The 20,800-nt window shown below is 34.0% G+C and overlaps 1 protein-coding gene across 2 annotated transcripts in view; it reads right to left on the bottom strand.

Annotated features, from left to right (window-relative positions):
* Positions 1–20,800, bottom strand: part of LOC106880771 (meiosis 1 arrest protein-like) — a 147,285-nt gene that overhangs the window by 113,210 nt on the left and 13,275 nt on the right. For both annotated transcript variants that reach the window (XM_014930867.2, XM_014930868.2), the window contains exons 2-4: positions 14,334–14,454; positions 13,180–13,337; positions 1,329–1,511 (exon numbers count right to left, since the gene is read on the bottom strand). In XM_014930867.2, the coding sequence (XP_014786353.1) occupies positions 1,329–1,511; positions 13,180–13,337; positions 14,334–14,433 (441 nt within the window). In that variant the 5' untranslated portion in view covers positions 14,434–14,454. The remainder of the gene's footprint in view (positions 1–1,328; positions 1,512–13,179; positions 13,338–14,333; positions 14,455–20,800) is intronic.

Raw genomic sequence — 20,800 nt, forward strand, 5'->3', positions numbered from 1 at the left:
ACCTCATTGATTAGCATAAAGTCACTCACAGACACTCTACAACTTCTGGCCCACAAACATGCTATTTCCCCTCTCTGCCTTATCTACCAATACTATGGCCTTTGCTACCCAGAGCCAACTAAGCTTGTGTCACTTACATTCAGGTACTCCTGACTCAGTCATCTCCTTTTATTGTCCATGTTGTGTTGAACCCACCCAGGTTCCAGACTAATCACTACATTCAGTACTTCCTCTGATTAGAACATCAACCCTCTGAATTATCTACCCTGTTCATGTTTTCCCTGAAGCGGTCAACTTGCAAAAGTCGAAGTAAAATATTAATGGCATCAATCTAACTAGTCTCAGAAGGCCTCCAAAAGATGCCTACAAAGATCATAGGCACTGTCTCTTTCTCCACTATCATCATCATCATCATCATCATTGTTTAACAGTAGCTGGCCAGGCAGAAGACTCACCAGACTTCTGTGTCTGATGGCTTTTATGGCTGGATGTCCTTTCTAACACCAAATACCCCAGACAGTGGAGTGAGTGCTTTTTACGTGGCACCAGCACAGGCAAGGTCAGTTGTGGCATGGTTTTTGCAGCTGCATGCCTTTCCAAATGCCAACCACTTTACAGTGTGGACTGGATGTTTTTTATAAGGCACCAGTACTGGTAGGGTCACCAAGTAACTTGCAAGACAAAGAACCTTTGAGAGGAAGCATTGGAGGAGGTGATCTTGTGTCAGATGATAAAAGGTTAGTGTGTGACAGAGAGACAGAAACAGGTGTCTTGATGTAGAGGAGGTGCACGGTTACCCAGAGAGAGAGAGAGAGAAAGAGTATACATGTATCTTATCTATAAAAGGCAGATTTTCTGTGTGTGTGTGTATGTTCAAAATTCATACATTTACACAATTCCAAATTTCTTGGATTAAAGAATCACAATTAATATTCTAAATACAATTTGTTAGGTCACTGCATCATTTTTTCACTCAAAATAATTCCTAATAACGAATGAAATCCATAAAACTACACAAATAAACATTTTTCCCTAATAAAATCTAATTTCCTTTTTCTACAAATCCTTTCAACTCCTACTTTCTCTTATGAACCTTTATGAACAATCCAACAAGAAATACAAAAAGAAAGGAAGGAGAAACACTGACAGTAAAAGAAAACTATTTCAGTATCAAAACTGAAACAATCACATTTCGATACTGTAATGACAGATACTAAAACTACATACAAAATTACTTTGTCATAAATGTTAACTTTACATAACTTCTCATAAATTGCTTGTATTACAATGATCAAGTCAAAGTATTTTCATGTGATGTATCTAATTACTTGGAGAGATGCATTCTTAAATTGCTGGAACTGTCGTGCAATCTCAATGAATGCTTGTGATAGCGTCCGTTCCCTGTCTTCTAAGTGCTCCTTACAGCCAAGTTCCGCCATCTGTTTTAATTCATTCAGACAATATTGTATTCTCAGAAAGTTTCCTCGTACACTTATCATTGGTAATAATATCTGTAAAACAGATAGAAATTGATGCATTAAAATTATAACCTCTTAAATTGCCAAACATTATAATACACCTGTCTTCCCGAACTATTAAAGAATTTAACCAGTACATCACTATCTTCAATAATATTGTCACTACACTATATTTTGTTATTTACATCTAGATTTCTTCAGCCATAATCTGTGAAGTGTTGTAGACAAACAGATAGCTTCAGTCACAAAAATGTTACATTTTTTTCATTATTTAAGAGCATATATAATCAAAGAATAGTACTCTTGTGTATAAGTGCAATTCACTATACAGTGTTGCTCATTTATTTAGTATGAAGCCAAGCCATTACTATATACACAAAAATTGCTCATTCATCTGGTATGAAGCCATTACTATACATACTCTGCTAGGTAGCCTTGATATGGTCATCGAGTAGAGTAGTCAGTTTTCACTTACCAATATGTTATAAGTCCACCATCAAGCTATGTCATCCTTCTATCTCCTCTACTACTGCTACTACAATCCATGTCTTTCTGAACTGACTAGGCTGCACACAAATTAGATGCAAAACTCAGTTTTGAAATGTATTTGAGACACATGAACACTTTTTCACACATTGTAATATGCATAGCTGACATATTAGTCATACATTATTTAAAGATCCTAGTAAGTTAATAAACCTTAACTTTGAACACTGAATAGTAAGACACCTATCTTGGTGTTACCTCTACTGTCAATAGTTCTTGGTTGTTGATGAATATGGCTAACAACGTGGCCATCAATATAAAGTCTATATCCAATCCTCCAGATGGATAAATTTCAGTATCTGCAATTTGTTTCTGTGAATTGAGATGAACCAAAACTTACATAAAGCAAATTTAAGTTGTTATTTGATATGGTGATTACAACTGATTTTATTACATATATTTTGAACTTCTGTCAGTTTCCATAATACTTTAGAAATATTTTACTATGCATTTATTGATTATATAATACAAGTATACTGTATGAATATATATATATATATATATATATAGCAAGCATGTAAAAAAACAGATATAACAGACGATGATATATTTCTTCATATTTTCTGCTGAATTAACTGTTTGGAACACTATTGATATGGAAGATAAGGACCTTAGTATGAAATTTTAGTATCTGAAACAAAAACAAAAAAAAAACAAAAAATACAAAGCAATGGAAATTCACAAAAATAGAAGCAGAAGTAGATTATCCCTTTTTTTAAAGATTCTTTGATACAATTCTCAGGTGAATTTTATTTCTATATTATTCATTAATCAGATTTCGTTCCACACCAATAACACACATCTAAAAGACTGGTATCTTGAAATAAACTTGCTTATATTATGATTGTTGTTTTTCTTATGGATAAAATCAATAGAGAAAAATAACTTTTTTTTAAAGAAATAACATACACTTTTGTACAGTGTGTGGGATGTATTAATATGTTGTTTACAAAAATCCTTATATTTTGTAAGACATAAAATGAAGTAAAATGTCTATCATGCAAAATAAAATGGAAATAATTCATTTATCTAAGATTAAAGGAGTTGAGGATTATGAATAAAGATTGCTTTCAGACTATAAGTACAAAGGTGGGAAAAAAATCTAAAACATGACTCACATGTGAAGTAAGAAAGCTATATACTTTCAACACATATCTTTTTGAGGTAAGTATTCTATTGAATATACTCAAATAAAATGTAGTTTCAAAATTACCCTTAGTAGCATAAATAACATCATGAATTTTTAATTAAGTTTATTTCTCTCTTAATGCATTTTAAATATATAATGCTCTTATATTTCAGCCAGCATTAGAATGTTGAAATAGATTAAATGTACAAAAGAATTTTGGAAATTCACATCAGTTCTTTGCCTCTTGCCATTGAGTTCTATATTTCCTATCTAATTAGCTTTCTTCAGATACTCATCCATGTGAGATGGAGTCTGCTACATTGATTTGTATCTTCTACTACTTCAATTTCCTTCTTCTAAAGTCTCATTCCTCTTCTTCAACCTTCACCACCTTTTTATGAGCTCCCAATATACTGATTTAAAATCCTGGCACAAGGCCACACATTTGTAGAGATAGACAATAATTAATTTAATCGAATCAAAACAGTACCAGTATTTATTGTACAGACCCCAATACTTTACTACACACTCAAGTAAACTTCTCCACTTTGAATACAGACCACAAAAGAACTGAACTAAATTTACCAAAGCCAACAGAATGAAAAACCATTGTTAAATTTAGTAGGAATTGAACTCAGAACATGAATGAATATTAGTAAATATTGATTTTTAGAATTAGCATAAGGCCACAAAATTCAAGGAAGTTGAGTAAATCTTTTTTAGTACTTGGGTGGAACTTCATTTTAACAACTCTGGAAGGGTGAAAAGCAAAGTTGACCTCTGTGAGATTTGAATTCAGATGCCAATTTATCAAACCCTTTAATTACATTGTTTCTAGATATTTTGTTTATAAGAATCTTTCAATCCATATCTAATGATTCTCAAAAAGAATTTTATATTTTATTCATAACTCTGTGCTTGGCAGTTAATTATTTATTACTAAGTATGAAGCTATGATTTACAAGAAATTCTAAGAGATTTTAATAACAGAAACCAAAAGATCATAGGATACAATAGCAGCTCAAGAGTTCCATTTTAGTGTAAAAAGCAATATGTGGAGCATATTTGTTTCGTATTAGTTGTTGTTTAGCTCCAAATCAAAGCTCTGATTAAGCAAGTCTGTGATCAAAAGTATCCTACATCCTCTCTTTTAGGGCATGTAGGACTACATTATCTTATGTATCATTCCTTTAAGACAGTGGAGATGTAATTTGTAAGAATTTATTTGTTATTTCGAGCAGGTTGAGCTATCACGTAAAGGATTCTCAAGAAGAGGAACAATGTCTATTATAACTTATAAAAGTTTTCCCAGAGAATTAAGATAAGCAGTTCTTCAAAGTCTGTTTAGTTTGAATATCAACCAGACAACAAATGCAGAAAAGATATAAGTAGAAATAATTCCAAAGAATAAATTGAGCAAAGTGTTTCAGAATTTTCTGGGTGTGATATCATAGATATGACACAAAGAGAAGAGATGTGTGAGCCAAATGGGCGAGATGGAATGGATACATAGTTTGCTAGAATAAATGGATAGAAACAGGAAGATGATTAGACAATAATAATAATGAACAGCAACAACAATTATTATCAGCATACTGCTATTCATTATGTCAATGTGTGTACGTAATGTATATGTTACTGTTAAAGTATATAATTTAGTTATTTCATGGAATAACTTGATATTTCATGAATTACCTGGCTGAATCAGTTAAAGTGTATAAAATTATTACATTCTACAATGTAATAATTTTATACACTTTAACTGATTCAGCCAGATAATTCATGAAGTACTTAGTTATTCCATGAAATAACTGAATTATATACTTTAACGATAACATATATATTTTTTACATTTCTTCTTCTTTCTTTCTTGACAGACACTTATCAACTATTTCAAGTTTCACTTGAGAAAAAAATGAGGGTGGAGAGGGAAGTTCAGATGCTCAGCAAATTTGTTAAAAATGAATGTGAGTCATAAGCATGGTCTGAATGAACAGGCATCCTATGTGCCTGTAGATAGGAGATTAACAACTAAGATAGGACTTTTGGTTTAGTGGTTTGAGCGACTATGGCTTTTGTGGAGTTTCCATTTTAAGGAAATTTTTTATTTCTGTATATCAGGTCATCCCATAAGTTCTGTCCAAATTTTGAATAACGAAAACAAGTGACCAACTGTTATATTTAATTGAAATGTAATCATCAATGTACTTTCCCTGATTATCTATGACTTCCTTTCATCTATTTACAAGCTTTTTAATCCCATCAATGTAATACTCTTTTGGTTTCAAAGTGAAGAACTCTGAAATGTTAGTTTTGATCTCCTCCTGGCTTGCGAAAGTTATGTCCCCCAAATGATTCTATTATAAGTATTTATCACCATGCATAACTCTTAATTCAGGCTGCGTGAATGTTATGATGAATTATACATACCAAGACGCTGAACATGTGTTTAATGTGTGCATGTATGTTGAAGATATGGATTTGTATTCTTTTGACCATTACATAAAAAAATGCACAGTTTCATCAATACAGAAATAAATTTAACAAGTTGAAAAAACATGAAGTAAAAGGAAATAATTTCTACATTAGTTTATTTATGTACATCTGGCATTATAGAACAATTGGAAAGTAAAGTCATTTTATCGTAGGGAATCATGACTTAAAATTCACACTAATTAATCTTTCATACCAACTACTAGAGTTCACAACAATTCAATCTTGTTGGATTTGAGTATTGAATATGGCATAAAGATTAGCCGATACTCAAAAGGGTGAGTGTCGTGGATTTGATTGACAATCAACGATCACTTGAGAGTGAGTGTCGTGGATTTGAGTGACAGCCCAACGATCACTTGAGAGTGAGTGTCGTGAATTTGATTGACAACCCAACAATCTCTTCAGAAAGCATGTTACATTCCTCACAATTCCAAACAAATCTAAGTACTCAATGATTCATGAATGTACCAAAATAGGTCCAAAAAAATATTGCAATTTCAAGATATGATAATTATTAAAATATTTAAGTTTTCAAATCTGAAATATATAAAATTTACTCAAAAAATCACTATTGTTATAGTGAGAATCCTGTAGATAGATCTGAACAAGCAGATATTTACACAAGGATTAGCAATTGACAATTTAGTAACCAACAAACACATCACTTTAGATTAATTTTAGACTTCCATGTTAACATCTTTATTAAGAAATGGATCTTCTTTCCAGAGAAACTGAACTCTAACCAATTTTCTGTTAAGTAAATTGAAACTTGTAAATTAAAATGAATTATCCATGTACATAATATTGGTTTCAGGTTTTGACATAAGGCCAGCAATTTTGTGGGAAGGGATAAATCAATTACATTGGCCCCAGTGCTTAACTGGTACTTATTTTATCAACCTTAAACAGATGAAAGGCAGTCATCCTTTGAACTTAGAAGGTAAAGTTGGAAGAAATGCTGCAAAGCATTTTTCCCCATGCGCTAATGATTCTGCCAGCTTACTGCCCTATCCAAGTACATAATATCACAATATTAAGTATACATTCTAATTATTATAATTATTCTATACATCATACAATCATATACACACTTGAATATTAGAAACAAGCTTACTACATAAGACTCATTTCTAAACCTTAAAAATAAATATGATTAATGTCTAGAAATGAATATTATTGATGTGCTTTTAACTTTTAAAAATACAAAACATACTTAAAAATTAAAGTTTAATGGCCAACTTTCAAAGAACTATTAGTGTTCAAGTCTTTTCCTCTTTAAGATGTGTGCTAATATTTGTTGACTCATCATTTATTGCGTTACATTACATTATACAAAATTTTTTCAAAAGATATTCAAAATAATATGAAATCTATTAAGACTTTTAGTAGGGTTCATTTCTGGTGAAATTTTCTTAATTCATTTTGAAAATGTCTCTATCTCTTATCATTCTTTATCAAAATACATTGTGTTAAGCTAATTTACAAAACCTGAAAGTACAATTTTAGATACTTAAACCTATTATATTATACATGCTACTCCACTGCTTCTGCCTCTAATAATAATTCCACCTTTGGATAATAAATAAACTAAAAGGAAAATTTACAGTGAACTTGAGTTTATTGAACAAGAAATATGAAAATTACTACTAGACTAATGTTGCCTCCTATGATGGATATTTTAAAAAGTGATGCTAGTATTTTTGTCTAAAAATATGAAACTTAGAATAGACAATGTTCTCTGACAAAATTGATGAAAATGCATTTAGCTTTGTGGAGAGACAAATATAGCATTATTGAATCAACTGATTTTAAAAGTATGTTCCCAAGGATGACTAGAAAATTCAATTTTTATTTAATATGTCCTTCAAAATTATATCATAAAATATTTTAAATTTTATTCTATCAAGTTTTCCTGTGTCTTCTTTTTTGTATTTTGGTTCATATAAAATGATTTAAGTTTTGTTACCTATATTTCCAAAAATATACTCAACATTTGTATGCATTTTTTTCTATTTATCTTTTTCAAAATAAAGATACTCCTTTAAAGATGAAATAATTTTTCTAACAATAATTTTTTTGTCATACTTTAAAAAATGTTTTAATTTCTCTAAATAATTGAGAATTTTTAAATATATAAAATGAAATAGTATTCAAGTATTTGTAAAAAATATCCATGTTTATATATAAGTCCTGCAATAAGTGAATAAATTAAAGCTTGTCCTCTGGCTTGCCAGCTCTTGTCAAACCATCCAACCCATGCCAGCTCATGGAAAATGAACATTAAATGAGAATGAGGAAACTCTAGCGTTTGAGATGTCTTCTATGTTTTTACTAAATAGTTCTTATATACTGATGACTAGAAATATTAGCTTTTCCAATACGAACTCCAAAAATTTGATCATAGATATATTTTTTACATTCTAGAGATAATAGTGCTAGGCTTAAAATATAATTGTAGTGTTTGCATGAGATTCACTAAAACTCCATTTTCCAATGAGGTTTTAAATTAAAATTAGGCATGTTCAACCTTTTTTAAATGTTCTTATCTTTCTTATACTTGTCTTATCTATGTTTTAAATCTTTATTAATTGCTGATTTCTCTTTTTAATTTCTTTATCTTACAGAATAAATATCTAATCTGAAATTGAAAATATATTTACATGGCTTTATTCAATGTAGCTAATCTAATAACACGGTTTTAATGAGGTTATTGTATTACTGTGAAGAGCAATTGAAAATTCTTTGAAAATATGCATAACTAATTACACAGAACAGGGATGGGAGAGAAAGAAACTTCTTCAAGGAAAGGAGAGAAAAGTTCATTCTAAGGTACACTTGGAATTGTTGAGAAAAGTTGGTATTTTTATTTTAAAATTCTTTTATCATTATTTATTGTTGATCACCCACATCAATAAACACCATTTCAGAAATTATATAAACTGAAATTAAACATATTATATCTCTTTCTTTTTTCCCATTCATTTTTATTTCCAATCTCAACTGAAAGACCTAATTAATGATTAAGTATAAGTGTACAGATTACCTATGGACATATACACACATGCATCTGTGTGTAGGTAATATATTACATGTATATGTACATATATAAAACACAACACACAATATAATATACATTAATATATGTATATTATATATATATATATATATATATATATATATATATAAAAATATATATATATATATGTATGTATATACATATATATATAAGGTGTATACCCAAATATAAAATTATTTCTTATATAAATACATATATATATATATAAAACACACACATGCATATATATTTATGTATATGTATATCATATACACTACATTTACTATATATCACGAACTGGTGGATACTGTAAGTTTCTGAATATACCATCTTTGAACTCATGAGCAAAAACACTCTATTGTACCAGTCTGATATTTAGAAGCCCTCAATTTTTCAACTGCCTACCACCTAAAAAATGTACATATAGTGTCTTGAATCATGCTATATGCTGGATGCATTGCTTTACTCTCTGGACCTGACTTTTGCATCATATACAATGACTTCTGTGTTACAGAAACCATTGAGCAGATATGCAGTGTTATCTCTACATGAGCAACAGTCACTAGTGCTATGTGTGGACTTATTCAAACAAATACTCTTCCTGTTAGCCATGCATTTGAATTAACCTTAAGTTTGTATTTATTAAATAGCTTTCTATATTTAACTTATGTGTGGGTAGAAAATGGACCTAACATTTAGAGAGAAAATTATTTAATAGGCACATACTTAAGGTTTCCGTCAATAATACAGTCCACATAAAGAGTATCCTTTCACAGAACTCCACTCTTCAGTACTGATAACAAATGGTGGCTATAACACTAGGAAATCTGTCATATATATATATATGTATATATATATATATATATATGATGGTGTAAATGATTTAAGATAGTGGTTCCCAACCTGTGGTCTGCAGACCCCTGGTAGTCCACAAATGTAGTACTGGAGGAGTCTGTGAACTAATTTCAAAATTTCTTATACACCATCATCATCATCATCATCGTTTAACATCCGCTTTCCATGCTAGCATGAGTTGGACGATTTGACTGAAGACTGGTGAACCAGATGGCTACACCAGGCTGTACACGAGAGTGTAGTGGGTGCTTTTACGTGTCACTGGCATGAAGGCCAGTCAGGCAGTACTGGCAGCAGCTATGCTCAAAATGGTGTATTTTACGGGCTACCTGCACAGGTCCCAGTCCAGCGGCACTGGCAACGATCTCACTCGAATGTCTTTTCACGTGCCACCGGCACAGGTGCCAGGAAGGTAACGCTGGTAACGATCACACTCAAATGGTGCTATTTATGTGCCACTGGCACAGAAGCTAGACAACTGTTTTGGCAATGATCACACTTGAACGGTGCTCTTAGCGCTCCATTGGTACAAGTGACATCACGATTTCGCTTTCCCCAACAGGTCTTCACAAGCCGAGTTTAGTGTCCAATGAAGATGTTGGCATGGGTGCCAGTCATCGAATTTAGTTCGATTTTAATTTCACTTGCCTCAACAGGTCTTCACAAACGGAGTTTAGTGTCCAATGAAGGAAAGGTACGCATAAGTGGGCTGGCTACATCCCTGGCAGAGGCCTTGGATTTTGGTCCCACTTGGCTTGCCGGGTCTTCTCACGCACTGCATATTTCCGAAGGTCTCGGTCACAAGTCATTGCCTCGGTGAGGCCTAATGTTCGAAGGTCATGCTTCACCACCTCATCTCAGGTCTTTCTGGGCCTACCTCTTCCACAGGTTCCCTCAACCGCTAGGGTGTGGAATTTTTGCACACAGCTATCCTCATCCATTCTCGCCACATGACCATACCAGCACAATCGTCTCTCTTGCACACCACAACTGATGCTTCTTAGGTTCAACTTTTCTCTCAAGGTACTTACACTCTTGTCAAGCATGCACACTGACATTACACATCTATCAGAGCATATTGGTTTCATTCTTTGCAAGCTTATGCATGTCCTCAGCAGTCACGGCCCATGTTTCATGGCTATGTAGCATGGCTGTTCGTACACATGCGTCATACAGTCTGTCTTTTACTCTGAGTGAGAGGCCATTTGTCACCAGCAGAGGTAAGAGCTCTCTGAACTTTGCCGAGGCTATTCTTATTCTAGCAACTACACTTTCAGCGCACCCTCCCCTACAACTAACTTGGTCACCTAGATAGTGGAAGCTATCGACTCAGTTTAGTTTTTCTTCCTGGTATGTGGCAGTAGTTGTTTTCTGCACATTTTCAGAGTTTATTGCATCTGAACATCTGCCACATAGAAAAACTAACTTCCTAGTTAACCTTCCTTTGATATTGCTGCACTTCTTATGTGTCCATAGCTTCCACTGGATACATCTTATAGAGTTTCTACCTACGCCTTTTCTACAGATCGAGCAGGGCTATCTACCTGAAGGGGTTTGTGTTTTCTCTACCTTCCTACTTATTAGGACTTTGGTTTTAGCTAGGTTAACTCTAAGGCCCTTCGATTCTAGTCCTTGCTTCCACACCTGAAACTTCTCCTCTAGTTCTGATAGTGACTCAGCAATTAGTGCAAGGTCATCAGCATAGAGGTGCTCCCAGGGGCATCCTGTCTTGAAATTCTCTGTTATCGCCTGGAGGACTATGATAAATAGGAGGGAGCTGAGGACTGAACCTTGGTGGACCCCTACCTCTAACCGGAATTCTTCACTGTACTCATTGCCAACTCTCATCTTACTGACAGCGTCTCTGTACATGGCTCACACAGCTCTCACTAACCATTCTTCTATCCCTAGTTGCTCATTGACCACCAGATAAGGGATTGGGAGAACCTGTCAAAGGCTTTCTCCATGTCAACAAAAGCCAGGTACAGTGGTTTATCTTTAGCTAGGTATTTCTCCTGCAGCTGTCTTACCAGAAATATAGCATCAGTGGTGCATTTCCCTAGCACGAACCCAAACTGCATCTCATCTAAACTGACTCTCTCCCTAATTAGTTGGGCTATGACCCTCTCCATGACTTTCATTACCTGATCTAACAACTTGATACCTCTGTAATTATTTGTATCTAAAGCGTCACCTTTACTTTTGTAGCAGTTGACTATGGTGCTGCTACACTAGTCATTGCGTATGACTCCTTCGTGTATTACCTAGTTAACAACACGGGTGACTAGGGTATAGCCGACACTGCCAGATATTTTGAGCATCTCTGCAGTGATTCCTGATGGGCTGGGGGCTTTCCCTGTCTTCATACTCTTAGTTGCTTTATCTACCATGGTACTGTCAACTCGGATAGCTGGTCCCTCTGTTGGGTCAACATTCGGCAGACTCTCTTTCTCCCATTCATACTCTTTATTGAGCAATCTTTCGTAGTGGCGTCTCCAAACCTCTTTCTTTGCAGCCTCGATTAGTGTAAGTGTACCATCATCCATGCGAACATATTTCTCTCCCATGACATCATGATATATATTATATATATAGAGTATATATATATATAGTATATATATATATATATATATATACATACACATATATGTACACACACACACACACACACACACACACACACACACACACACACATTCACATACATGTATGTTTTTTTCCCAATAACCTACTGAAGGTATCTAGCAAAAGTCATGGACACCAGCTTTGTTCTTTGAATAAAATACAAAGGAAAAGATTGATTGTCAACTCCAGCACAGACTTAATGTATTGATAAGTATCTTTTATTTTTTATAGTCGTTAGACCGTGTTGGGGCACTTTCTTGAAGAATTACAGTCAAATGAATCAACTTCAGAACTTTTTGTTAAATCCTGGTACTCATTCTATCAGCCTTTTTTTACTGAACTGCTAAATTATGGTGACATAAACACACCAACACAAGTTGTCTAGCAGTGGACAAACACACACACATATAAAGGGCTTCTTTCAATTTCTAAATCCACCAACAAAACTTAGGCCTGAGGCTACAGTAGAAAACACTTGCCCAAGCTGCCATGAAGTGAGACTGAACCTGGAATCTTATGGTCAGGAAGCAAATTCCTTACCACACAGCCACACCTGCACCTATAAGTATATGCATAGTTTTTGTCTTAATCTTATGTAACTTCTCAGAAGTTCAGTATCAAATGTTCATGTTTCTTAACGCAGAATCTCAAAACAACTTGCAGAAGCCTCAAATGTAGAAAATTACACTTGAATACTAGCCAACTGCAGAAGTTTTCAAATTTCATAGCATTATGAAAGTGGTCATATTCTGTAAGCTGAAAAGGAGTTGGCAGCAAATTTGTAGTTTGTCAAAATACATAAAAGGTACAGTCAGATTTCTGGGGGATTTTTCTTTATTACACCAGTTTATTCCTACTTATTTCACAAGTTTTACTCTAGCATCTAGATTGATGACATTCCGTGTATATTTCGATGCCATAGATCTGCTATATTGCAGAGAACTATTTTAATAATATTATACTGAATGCAAAGAAGAAAATAATTATTTACTTACTTCAAAGAATCCACTTAATGTAGCTACACTGAAAAATGGAATTTTACATGGTCCACTCATTGTACAGATCAAGGAAAAGATATTCTCAAGGCTGTTAGATATAGTATGAACTGTATCCTTTGGTATTCCTGATGCCAAATCAATTATCATAGCAGTGGCTACAGAAGGAAAATAGTTATACAGTTTGACCTTAATAGAGCAATGAAAGTTGATTAAATTAATTATAAAATGTGAAAACATAAAAATCAAATAAAATATTGTATATGCAAAATTCAAAATATAAAGTTATGGAGTTAATAGTGAAAATAATTTACAAATACAGAAAGAAATAAAATACACAATTTATAGCCAACCTTACATGGTATTGATTTCTTTTGACTAAGCTTATGTATAAGTTTTCAGTAAACTAAAAAACTTAAAACAAAAGAAAGGTTAAAAGCATTCCCTGAAAGAGCTAAACACTTTGTAGAAACAAAATTTTAAATTGTTAAACTTTTATTTAGTTACACTGACATTTTGTTTTAGACAAGTTGCCTTTCTAGGTAGTATTAGTACTAGTGAATTGATATTTTATTTATTTCACAATACCATCAGATTATCACAGATATCTGTACATGATCAAGTATATTGTCTCTGAGATATATGAAGAACTGTATAGCCATATTCATATCTTTGTTAAAACTATTAGTAATGTAAGAGAATTGAAACAGTTATAAATGAGAAGCATGAGCAGATGACAAACTTGTCTTAAATTCTACTTAATGGTGTTCACTATAAGTATTAAAAATACATTTTGTAATCTCAAACCAGAAACAATATATTACATGGAAGTACAGTTATTTTAAACTCTGCTGTCTTTAAATTCAAATTCAAATTAACATAATATCAATGAGGTAAACAGAATTTTATCAAACAGATGTTTTGAATAAAAATAAAAAGAACATGAAAGCAATAAAAACTAAACATTGACACTTGTTTCAAAAGATATTTGCTTCATATATCAGAATCAATTAGATCATATTTTGCATATGTATTAAAAAAATTTACAACAAAATTTAATTGAAATGAATTTTTGACAAGTGCTCAAATAGTACAAAGTAAGCAAAATTATTTTTTTATCCTAAATTTCACTAGAAAGATAGAAAACTGATTACCAGGATGCTGCCGAAATACTAATGAACTAAGGGTGTTACCCTTCGAACTATTTGGTTGCTTACAGTTGCTTGACTGCATTTTAAAGTTTTCTCTTTTCATCAGGATAATTGACAAATTTCACTGTAAAGATGAAAAATGTGAATTTCTTCAATTGATTTTTTTTAAATGTAGAAAATAATTTCACAGCTTATTTCAATTAATAGCATTCTAAGGATGAAAATTACACTTCAGGCACTTTTCATGAAATAAAATTGTTACAGAAAATGATCAAGTGTTATTTAAATAGTGATTTTAATAATGAATGAATTCTTTTTAGAAATGACATCAAAAAGTACAAAATTAGCCTGTAATTATTGTTGCTAGCAAGAAAGGCATCTTATTAAATTTTCAGCAAACATTTGTACACCACTAAAACATGGATTGTATATACATCCATTTCATTTAGAGTAGCATTAAAAACATAGGTGTCATTGTGCTGGTAGTGGTATAGTTAGACTGTTGATATGTATGGATAGTGACATGTATTTAATTTCAAATGAACAAATTAAGTAGATATCTAAGTAGTTGATGAAATAAAGATTTAGGTACTAGAAGCAAAGAAGAATCTTGAGAGAAGGTAAAAAACTCATTAATTACAATATTTAATTTGCAACAGACAGAAAAGTAAATAATTTCACAAACCAAGTGAATGTCTATACACCCAACTCAGTTATAGATATACAAAAAAGCAGCAAGGCTGCGGCTGGAATGCTTTTGGTCATAGACTTGTTCTATAAGGACTGACTGGGCAGTAAACTACAATGTATCAGTGTCTCTACTGTATGAGGGTTAGCTGAAAAGATTATGAGCTTAACAAGATACTCTCATGGAATGTAACCAAATGAGGTTTATTTTTCAACATAGTCCCCCTTGCACTTCACACACTTCTTTTATCAGTGTTGCAAAGTTTGGATCCTATTGGTGAAGAATATTTCATCTCATTAAAATATGATGTCATCATCACTGTGATACTGGTTCTCAGCCAAAAATTTCTTCATGTTGGGGAACAGATGATAGTCAGATGGGGGCCAAATCAGGAGAACAAGAAAGGTGATCAACCATTTCAAAGCCACAGTCATGTACCACAGCCACTGAAATCAAGGATTTGTGTACTGAAGCACTGTCCTGATGAAACAAGAAACCTTTCATCAGTTTTCCTGAGCATTTGATCGTGACAGTTTTCATAACTGCCTCAGAAAGTCAGCATCGTACTCTCTTTTAATGGTGTAGATCCTTTGAAGATAGTCAATAAACATAATGCTTTTCGCATTCCAAAAAACTTTGGAGCAGATGAGGACAGGTGTTTCTTTGTCTCTGGTTCAAAGTGATGAAACCAACACTCATCCTGGCTTAAGAAATGTTAAAAAAATCCCAGCTCAATCTGCCTCAAACAAAGTCAAATTTTAAAAATACATATTACTTCCAGTAACACATGTGCAATAAATATACAATAACTGGCCAAAGAGAAGTGTTCATGACCAGACTACAGTTTTTGTGCATTGTGTAGATTCTGATGATATAAGAATTTGTTGTGAAGCTATTTTTACAAGGGTAGTGAGAGGAGTTTCAGAAAATTTATATGAATCACCTTCGTTTTCTAATAACCATCAGTAAAATGAGTATTTTTTCATGAAATTTTCTACAAATAGCTTTCAGAGTGTGTAAATTATGATTATATCAGAATTTAAATTGAAAAAGAATTAGTGAAACAGTACACATACATACTGATACACATCACATGTATCTGCAAAATGAAACTTGAAATTTTGAAAAAATTTGTAATGAGTTAGTATGTACGTGTGCATGCTCACTATTTTTTTTTCACATGAAATTCTTATATATTCATACTTTACACACTCTGAACAAATTCCAATATAATTACAAGCTACACCAACTAAAGCGTAGTTGTAGAAATTTTCATTTCAAAATACCCATTTTTCCTTAAGTTATGAGGAAACAAAGCCAACATGTGAATTTTCTGAAAATCCTCACCCTACTCTCACGAAAAATAGATTTTCACATTGCAAAGACCTTTACAATCATGAACTTAAACATAGCATCAACATCCTGAATAATTACAAGAGCAACAACAGAGAACTTGGGGATACTCCAATTCTACCAGGAGGAAGTTGAAGAGGCAAAACATAAGCTCAAAGACAGTAAATCCCCAGGAGTAGATCAAAACTCCTAAAACATGGAGAGCCAAAGCTTGTCAAGGCACTAACAGTTACCTGTCAGTATGAGGAGATGAAATAGTGGCTAAAGGAGTGGATCCATTTAATAATGATACCCATTCCCAAGAAAGACAATGTTCTAACAGAATTATAGAACAATCAGCTTAATTAGCCATCACAGCATGGTTTAGCTGAACAGACTTAAGGGGAAAGCATAAGAAATCCTAGTAGAAATACAGGCCAGATTTAAGCCCAAAAAGAGTATTGTGGAGCAGATATTTAAAATCAGACTGCTCAGTGAGAAACATTTGCAGCTTCAGTCTGTCCTCTATCACAACTTCATCAATTTCAAAAAGGCCTTTGGTCGTGTTTGGCATAATGGGTTGCAGCAAGTAACAAAGAAGTACATTGACACCAAACTCATCAAAATAATCCAAGCACTGTATGAAAACTTAAACAGTGCATTTCTGAACAACATCAAAGAATTCTTCAGGACCACAGAGTGTGTTCAACAGGGATGTCAGCTCACTCCACTGATTTTCAATATCTTCCTGGAGAACATCATGCAGGAGACACTCCAAAATTCCCACCGCTCTGTTTCCACTAGAATATGCCACATTTCCAACCCAAACTTTACCGATGATATTGACTTGTTAGGAAGCAGTGAAGTAGAACGAAAGGAGCTCATCACCAGACTGGAAAACTATCAGGAACACAGAGGATAGAGATCAGCCCCAAAAAGAGCAAGATCTTGTTTAATTGTAACAGCCAGAACACAGCAACAAGTATCATGCTGAATTGCAAGAGACTTGATGAAGTGGACACCTTCAGGTACTTAGGATCCACTTTGACAGGATGGCAGATCCCAAAAAGAGATAACAACAAAAAGATATATATAATCATCATATGCATGCTGAACAGCAAGATTCAATACGAAATTTATTCTTAATACATTCTAGCAGATGCAAACAAAAAAAGCTAATTACTGTTGTGTTCGTCACAGAAGAACAGTTTCTCCTTTACAATGGCTGTGTTCATAACACATTTAATTCACTACTACAAGGGATTCTGGGACACCAGCGTTTCAAAATGTTGTGCTGTCAATCAAAAGGAACTGGACCAATGAATCTGACAAAAGCTGATGGTTTTGTTTCTAATTTCAATAAAAGAAATTTTTGCTGATCTGTGATCAGCTGCCAACTGATAATAGATCTTCATATGCATTGAACAGCAAAATACAAAATGAAGATTTGCATATTCATTCTTACTATGTGAATATGCTAATCATTGTGGTGTTCATCACAGGTGAATAGCTTCTGCTTCACAAGTGTATTAATAACACACATTTCTTGTCTTCACATATCCTCTGCATTCAAGTCCTATAACTCACTGAACTTTTTCAGCCAGTTCTTACTCTAGCTACTATGTTTCCAGATCACCCACTACAACAATTAATTAAGTCCCTCTGGTAACAGAAGCTATCAACTATTTTTAGCAAGCCACCTTGGTATTGGAGGGAGTTTGCTTTACATGTGCACTGGATACTTTCTGTGCTTGAGCAGCTACCACATACAAAATTTATATTTCTAGTTAGTCTGCAAGTGATCTTATTGCAACTTTTGTATGGCTATAGTTTACTCCTTGTTCACCACAAAGAATACTTACCTACCTACTATTCTTATACATACATATATTCACACACACACACACACACACACACACACACACACACACACACACACACACACACACACACACACACACACACACACACACACACACACACACACACACAAAGTTAAGGAATGGAGTAGATAACATCTGGGCTACATATGTTTCATAGCGAGCAAAACCTCATTATCATCATTTAACACCCGCCTTCCATGCTAGCATAGGTGGGTTAAATATCCAAGTGAGGTGTATAGTGCAGACTACTCTTCAGGCCAAGGGTATCTTGATTAAATGAAAGTTTACATTGTCGCAAGGAAGTACATTAACACATGGAAGATTCAATCAGAATGTGTAGTAAGAGAGGAGAATATAAATGTAGAGAGAAATAAGGATTAAAAGAAGGAAAAAAGAAAAAATATAAGGCAGTGAGAGGAATGAGGAATTTAAACAAGATCATTTGAGTGGTAGTATTCAATGGGGCTGGTTTGGCCGAATCACAAAAATTAGCAAGGGGAGTGATATTTGAAAAAAAGATAATGTGGAGGGAAAAGGGTGGCAAAATATTTTTGATTGAGGGGGAGAAAAAGTGCGCATGAAGAAAGCAAGAGAGAATGAGGAAATTAAGCATGGTCATTTGATCAGTAGTATTCAATAGGGTTGCTTTGGCCAAATCACAGAAATTAGGAAGGGGAGTGGTATTAGAAAAAAATGATGTCGAAGGAAGAGGGTAGAGAAATATTTTTGGTTTAAGGGGGAGAAAATATATATATATATATATATATATATATGAATATATACAAGAAAGCAAGAGAGAATGGGGAAGAATCATGGCAGCTACTACTAGTTTTCAATTGAGGAATGTATATTGTTCGCAGTGAATGTTTACAGTATGGAGTAGTAGAGGTGTATGTTGGCATATGTACTTGTAAGTTTATGAAGGGAGTGGGGGTAGAAGGTGGGAGGCAGGTGAAATAAGTGGAAAAATTTTTTTAATGCTAAGGAAAAATACAGAGAGAAGCATTTAAATGATAATAAGGAATTAAAAGGAAAATATATTGCTGGTTTAGAATAAAGTGGTAGTGAGGGTAGATAAGAGGAAAAATTTATGAAGGTTAGGGGGAAAGGCGGGGCAAGGTTGTTGTTATTTGTATATTGAGAATGGATTTAGTGATCGATGTTTGCAGGTAAAAATTATACTGCTGCATTCATTAGCGAATCCATGGATTGCAAAATAGTTAAGACCTCAGCTATGCAGAGATGACACTTGTTATTATAGGTGCTGTATAGGCTGGTGTGGGTGACTATGGACCATTTGAGAGCGTAAGGAGTTGAATCAATCTTTAGTTTATTGGTAAAGTGAGATAACAATGTCCTGTTGAACTTCGTTTGGGACTTGAAACTGGAGTAGTGGTTGCTCACTCTAGCTTTGAAGGTGGTGCTACACGAGCCAATATATATGTAATTATAGTTGGCTGTTGATATTGTACACTTATAAACAATATTTTTTGTGAGACAGCGGTTATCTAAAGGACAGGAGGTTAGGCGTCTGAAGCTACATAGTTTTGTAGGGGGTACCCCAGGTGAACTTGCAAGGGGATTGCCATTTAGGCTCGTTATTATAGCTGGCGTTAAGATTAGAATTTGTTAAGATGTTCAGGTAGGTGTCATGGGGATGTATAATATGATAATTATTATGCCTGGTGGTATCTTCTGAGTCATTCTCTATTTTTGCAAGAGGTATAATTGGGTGTTGTGGTAAATCAAGGATCAAGTATTAGTAGTGGAATTATAGTTGGAGTTATGAAAGTTAGTGTTGTTGAGGGATCAGTTAGTGTTTTGGGTTTATATGTATGGTGCTGGGAGCTGAGTTAATTTTTTAGGGTGGAGATTAGCTGGCTGTGGATTTCTGAGTTTCTTGTTGTTAAGATGTCAGATAACTCCAGCAATGTTGGTGGTGAACAACTTGTATAAGATTCTGAGAATTATGATTTTCTTGCAGTTCGTGCTGAAGAGGGACAGATATTTTTGGTAAGAAAATATTAATTCCGAAACCGCTCCACGGAAAACAATGTTTTATTTATGTAATTTTCACTGTCTTGCCCGCATACGGTTTGGTATTTCGCTGAATTTCTTTTGAGAACTATTAGGTCTTAGTAGACACAACATGTGATCTTCTTCTAGCACATTAAATGTCCACTTAGTGGTCATCGATATATATAAACATATACACACACACACACATGAGGTTTTTTTGAGCGAGATCGTTGCCGGTGCCCCTGGACTGGCTCATGTGTGGGTGACACATGAAATCTTTCGAGCGGGATCGTTGCCAGTGCCCCTGGACTGGCTCATGTGCGGGCGACACTTGATATCTTTCGAGCGAGATCGTTGCCAGTGCTCCTGGACTGGCTGCGGGTGACACATGAAATGTTTCAAGCGGGATCGTTTGCCAGTGCCCCCGGACTGGCTCATGTGCAGGCGACACATGAAATGTTTCGAGCGGGATCGTTGCCAGTGCCCCTGGACTGGCTCATGTGCGGGCGACACATGAAGTCTTTCGAGCGGGATCATTGCCAGTGCCT

Source organism: Octopus bimaculoides, chromosome 3 (genome assembly GCF_001194135.2).
Source record: "Octopus bimaculoides isolate UCB-OBI-ISO-001 chromosome 3, ASM119413v2, whole genome shotgun sequence".
In the NCBI taxonomy this organism is placed as follows: Eukaryota; Metazoa; Mollusca; class Cephalopoda; order Octopoda; family Octopodidae; genus Octopus; species Octopus bimaculoides.